This window comes from Myotis davidii, unplaced genomic scaffold (assembly GCF_000327345.1).
Source record: "Myotis davidii unplaced genomic scaffold, ASM32734v1 scaffold323, whole genome shotgun sequence".
Taxonomy (NCBI): domain Eukaryota; kingdom Metazoa; phylum Chordata; class Mammalia; order Chiroptera; family Vespertilionidae; genus Myotis; species Myotis davidii.
Window position 1 is genome coordinate 2945019 of NW_006295491.1, and position 5917 is coordinate 2950935.

General features: G+C 44.9%; 1 protein-coding gene across 5 annotated transcripts in view; it reads left to right on the top strand.

The window, feature by feature from the left end:
- Positions 1-6: 6 nt before the first annotated feature.
- Positions 7-5917, top strand: part of LRBA (LPS-responsive vesicle trafficking, beach and anchor containing) — a 554230-nt gene continuing 548319 nt past the window's right edge. For 4 of the 5 annotated variants that reach the window (XM_006770131.2, XM_006770133.2, XM_006770134.2 and 1 more), the window contains exons 1-2: positions 7-360; positions 709-1146. In XM_006770131.2, the coding sequence (XP_006770194.1) occupies positions 925-1146 (222 nt within the window). In that variant the 5' untranslated portion in view covers positions 7-360; positions 709-924. The remainder of the gene's footprint in view (positions 361-708; positions 1147-5917) is intronic. The other variant, XM_006770132.2, reaches the window with a different exon arrangement.

A 5917-nucleotide genomic window follows, 5' to 3' on the forward strand; every position in this document is an offset into this window, starting at 1 on the left:
AGGCTGACCGTAGGGGTGGGGCGGACCAGGAAGCCACGGAGTTCTGTGCAGCCGCGGACTCCCGGGAAGCGGACTAGAGGGAAACTTGGAGGCTGCGACCAGGTGCACTGACCTCTCTCTCCCCCCCGCGTCTCCCTCCTCGCGGTCTCGGCCAGGCCTCCCCTCCCTTCTGGCCGCCGCACACCTGCCCTCCTCTCCTCCATGGACCTCAGGTGCCCGAGAGGTGCTCCACTCCTCCCCCTGGGCTGAGCGTGGAGAGGAATCACCGCCCCCTTCCCCCGCCTTTTCCTGCCCGGATCTCCGCCGCCACCTCGTCTCGCGGCGCCCTGGTGGGGGCGAGGACGGGTCCCGAGGATCTGGGTGAGGAGTAACTTTCCGCCTCGGTGGGAGCTCGGGGGCCCCGTCCTTCCCTCCGCCCTCCCACCCCCCCTCCTCGCCCAGCGACAGTTTCCCTTTCGGTGCACCTGTGAGGAGAGGTTGCCCGGCGCCGGGAACCTGCGAGTGGGGGAGGCGGAACCTGTGCGGGAGCCGCCCGCGCCCGCCTCCCCTCCGCAGCCCGCTCGCTCCTCAAGTCCGGGAGCAGCGGGCGGCTGCTGGTGGGGCCCCTTTCCTAACTTACGGGACGCGCAAGAAGGATCCCCCTTCTCCCCCCTAAAACACCCTAAAACAAAACCTAGCCTATTTAACGCTTATCTCATCTTCCAATAGGGTTTGGCGTTGTTGTCAGCCTCGGGGCGAGAGATTGGACAACTCTTCTCCAAGAGGAGGAGGGCGACGCCAAGGACTTTCCACTTCCACTGCTTTTGGGGGTTCTCCGCAACTTGGGGGAGTGGCCCCCCTCTCGGTTTTCGCGTGGCGTGTGCTCCTTACACCAAGGCAGCGATCGCCGTCCTGTAAGTGACTCGAGCCTCTCGGGAACCGGCCATGGCCAGTGAAGACGCCAAGGTCCCTTCCCCGCCACCAACAGGTGATGACGGGGGCGGCGGAGGGAGAGGAGAAGGAACCTCTGTCGGAGAGGAGGGTGTCCTGTCCCTGGCCCCCGGGCTCCCCATCAGGGGCATCCGCATGAAATTTGCCGTGTTGACCGGGCTGGTTGAAGTTGGAGAAGTCTCCAATAGGGATCTCGTCGAGACTGTCTTTAACCTGGTAAGTAGAGACCCTGTTTTAAAAGCTTAGACACTTTTCGTCGGGTGGAGGAACCAGCAGTTCAAGAGGGAGAGCCATGTGCTTCGCTGGGGCCGAGGATGGCTTTTTCCATGGGTAGCGGCACAAAAGTCTGCTGACCTCAATGAGGCAGCGTCTTGTCCCTTTCGATGTAAGGGAGGTGATGCAAAATGAAGATGCTCCCGCGCACTTTTGTGCTAAGAAAGTAAATGTTGCTAATGGAAATGTTTTGGGGGCTTTCCAGAGGAGTTTTATTCTATACATTTTTTGGGGGGCGGGTGGTGGAGAGATATATAAGTACGTTTGCATTTCTCTTGGACATTTCGAATAAGTTCTTGTGACCTCTTTTTGGACTCGAGAAGTCATGTAAGTGGTAGGGCTGCCTTTTGAATCTGTCGAAGTTATAGTTTGCTGTAAGTTTTGAACACAAAATTTTGTTCATAGGGTTGATGAAAGACACATTTGCCGCAAAGTTAGCATTTATTTTCAATTTTGACCAGTCCTATTTTTAGGCATAACTCACAAATACTAAATTTTGGAATGAATGTAAGGTTATATTGTGAATATTGAATGGCAGTTTACTTTTATTTTTTAAAATCGATTATTGATTTCGGAGAGGAAGTGAGAGGGAGAGAGATATCAGTGATACGAGAGTCATTGATCAGCTTGCCTTCTGCACGCCCCCTACTGGGCATATGCCCTGACAGCGAATCCAACAGCGACCTCCAGGTTCACAGGTCAAAGCTTAACCTTTGAGACACACCGGCTAGCTAGGCCGAATGGTTATTTGAAAAGAGAATTTTAGCAGAAATAGGATAATCTTTGTGTTTTTTGTTTTTTTTTTGAAATTCATGTCTAACAATTAAGCATATTTGGTCACTGGAAGTTGCTGGTTATACCATTATGAACTATGAATGTTATTTTATAAAGAAGGACATGCACTACTTTCCTTTTCTGTTCTTAGAAATGGTTCTTTCTTACTTTATTTTTAAATTTTTTAGTTTTTATGTGTTGATTTGAGCCAAACTGATGATATATGCCGATCTCAGTAAGATCTCAGATGCTCCAGAAATGGTTATTTTTAATGAGGGCTTTTCCGATTTCTTTATTCCAACCTCTCTTGCCCATCAACTTTTTAAAGAATACAAAGAAAATTTAGCCTTAAAATACTTCCTCCTCTTCCACATAATCACCTGTGTTAGAACATAACAGATGGGAACAAATATGAATGTGCAGTAGTTGTAATAATTATTTAGCACCTTTCCTTGTTGCTTCTATGTTTTCAAGGTTAGGCTCCTTTTATTTCAGGGCAGTTAATTATTTCCTTCACTGCACCTTTGCTAATGGTCTGGTCACCTGCAGTACAACTTCTAAATGAGAAAATAGCTAGATGAAACTCACTTTTGGAATATGAAAACTTTGAACAATAGGGCATTTCTCTACCAGTTTGTTGTATTTGGAGCTTATGTATAAACACCTATAGACCCGTGTTTTTATATATTATGGAAAATTTCAAATACACACTAAAATGGAACGGTATAAATAGTATAAAGAACGCTGTTACCTATCATCCAGCTTCAACAATTATCAGTGTTTTGATGGATCTTGCGTATGTTTGTGTGTGTGTATATGTGTGTGTGTGTTGAGGCGGGGGACTTTTTTTTAACATATTTTATTGATTTTCCACAGAGAGGAAGGGAGAGGGATAAAGAGCTAGAAACATCGATGAGAGAGAAACATCGACCAGCTGCCTCCCTCACACATCCCACTGGGGATGTGCCCGCAGCCAAAGCACATGCCCTTGACTGGAATCAAACCTGGGACCCCTCAGTCCGCAGGCCAACGCTCTATCCACTGAGCCAAACCAGTCAGGGCGAGGCAGGGGGACTTTAAAAGTGTGTGAGCCTTGCCCTGGTCGGGTAGCTCAGTTGGTTAGAGCACTGTCCTCATACGCCAGGGTTTTGGGTTGGATTTCAGATCAGGGCACATATAAGAAGCAACCAATGAATGTATAAATGAGTGGATTAACAAATCAATGTTTTCTCTCTCCCTCTCCCTCTTTCTCTTCCTTTCTTTCAATAAAAATAACATTTAAATATAAACTAAAAGTTTGTGAATCTCAAGGAGATAAATGGTAGATGGATATATTCCTTTACTTCAAAATAGAAACTCTTAAATTGAAAAGTTTTCTTTTTAGGGTTTTTTTCCCCCTCCATTTATCTAAACCTCATGTACCTTGAATGATAAACACACATCTGTGATAGTGTTAGACGGTAATTAGTTTGTGTGTGAAAGACAACATTCCCCTGGCAGAAAGAAGATTTGAACTGCTCTGTTCTTTGAATCACTTTCATTTTATCATTAAGGAAAATTTAAAAATGTGGTAATAGTTGCTTATATGCTGCCTAGAACTGTAGGCCTAGTAAGATTTTAAGGTTGTGGGTTAAGTCCCTCATAGTTGTATGTTTGCAGGATAATAGATGCTCCTGTAGAAGGAGAGGGAAAATCTGTTCAATTACACCCACTCATCACCGTCATTCTCTTCTCATATAAAGCAGAGAAAGTTGCTCGGAGGACTGGATTAGTTCCTTTCTTTCCATTCTCTCTTATGATACTTTTTTATGCCTTCATGGATATCTAGGGTGTGGGCCAGTTTTCAGAAAATTTGGAGAGCTGAAATGTTGGGAATTTGGTAATCTAGTTCATCTCAATGTTGTTAATACAGGTGCACCTAAATATTTCTTAATTGCCAGCCTTAGCCGTCATTCTGTTCAAGGACAGGAATTGCACTGTTATAACAAATGATTGTTTTAATTAAAAATAAGTTAAAAACATTTTTATTGATTTTCAGAGAGGAAGGGAGAGGGAGTGGGAGATAGAAACATCAGTGATGAGAGACAATCCTTGATTGGCTGCCTCCTGTATGCCCCACACTGGGGATTGAGCCTGCAACTTGGGCATATGCCCTGACCAGGAATCCAATCGTGACCTCCTGGTTCATAGGTCAAGGCTCACTGAGCCATGCCAGCCAGGCTAATATATGATTTTTTTTTTGAATGTTTAAAAAAGGTTACTTGAGCCAAAATGAGGACAGATGCTTCCAGTAATAATGTGATTTTTAAAAAGTTATTACTACTTACCAGGCAATGGGCCAGGTGCTTTACATGTTTTTTAAATTCTCCATACTCCTGTTATTGTGCTTTACTTTATTGTGCTTCATCGGTGTTGTTTTTTTTTAAAACAAATTGAAGGCAAGACCCTCCACCAGTAAAAAGATTACAACCTGCATTATTGTGATACTGGTTTTATGCGGTGGTCTGAATCCACAGTATCTCCTAGTTATGCCTGTGTCTCATTTTATAGATAAAGATACTGAGATACTGAAAGGTTAAATACATTGCCTCCGATTTGATGATTCTGGGAATGAAAACCTTTCCAGGAATGTATCTGTCTCTTGAGTTGATGTAGGATTGTTTGATTCCCTACGCAAGTGTTTATAATTTAGGTATAGCTTTCCCCAATGTAAGGGCACAAAAATCATTGGTCTTACTAAATATTAATGGTGCAACCTCCATCAGTACATTCAATTTCTTATTTAACATTCAAATAGATTTGAAAAAACTGCTTTAAAAACACCTTAAAAGAGAACATTTAGTCATTCGTTTTTTTCACTCAGACTGTGGATATAGAAAGTTGATCATTAGCCTTTTTTACAGTCAATACATTGGATTAAAATTTCTAAAACTATAAAAGTTGGATACAGACTACAGAATATATGACATGACTAAGTAATGAAATACTATAACAATATAAGCCCTGTGAACCTTCCATCTAACTTAACCAATGTATTACCAATATTGTTGATTCCTCCTGTGTGCTCCTCTTTTAACCTATCTTCACAGGATTTTTCATTAATGAGTTCATACTATTATCCTATATAATAAAAGGCTAATATGTGATTGACCGAACGGGAGAACGACCGATTGCTATGGCATGCACTGACCACCAGGGGGCAGATGCTCAATGCAGGAGCTGCCCCCTGGTGGTCAGTGCACTCCCACAGGGGCTGGAAGCCGGGCTCACGGCTGGCGAGCGTAGTGGCGGGAGTCTTTCCTGCCTCCACGGCAGTGCTAAAGATGTCCGATTGCCAGCTTAGGCCCGCTTCCAAATCCTAAGCCATCAGTTGGACATCCCCTGAGGGTTCCCAGACTGAGAGGGCTCAGGCTGGGCTGAAGGATGCCCTCCCCACCCCCCAGTGCATGAATTTCGTGCACTGGGCCTCTAGTAGCTATCACAACATTTTTCTGTTTTTCAGGCATTTATTTATTTATTTATTAATGCTCACCTGAGGATTTTTTTTTTTGCATTGTTTTTCAGAGAGGGAGGGAGGGGGGATGAGAGAGAGAGAGAGAGACAGAGAGAAGCATCCATGTGAGAGAGACATATCAACTGGTTTCCTCCTGCATGTGCCCAACTCGGTGTCGGCAGGGAATCCGCAATCCAGGGATGTGCCCTTGACTGGGAATCAAACCTGCAACCCTTCAGGGGAGAGAGAGAAGGGATGCTCTAACTATTGAACCACCAGCCAGGGCTCAGGTCTTTTTTTTTTTTTTATGTTTTTAAGAGGGAGGGAGGGGGGATAAGAGAGAGAGAGAGAGACAGAGAGAAGCATCCATGTGAGAGAGACATATCAACTGGTTTCCTCCTGCATGTGCCCAACTCGGTGTTGGCAGGGAATCCGCAAAACAAGGGG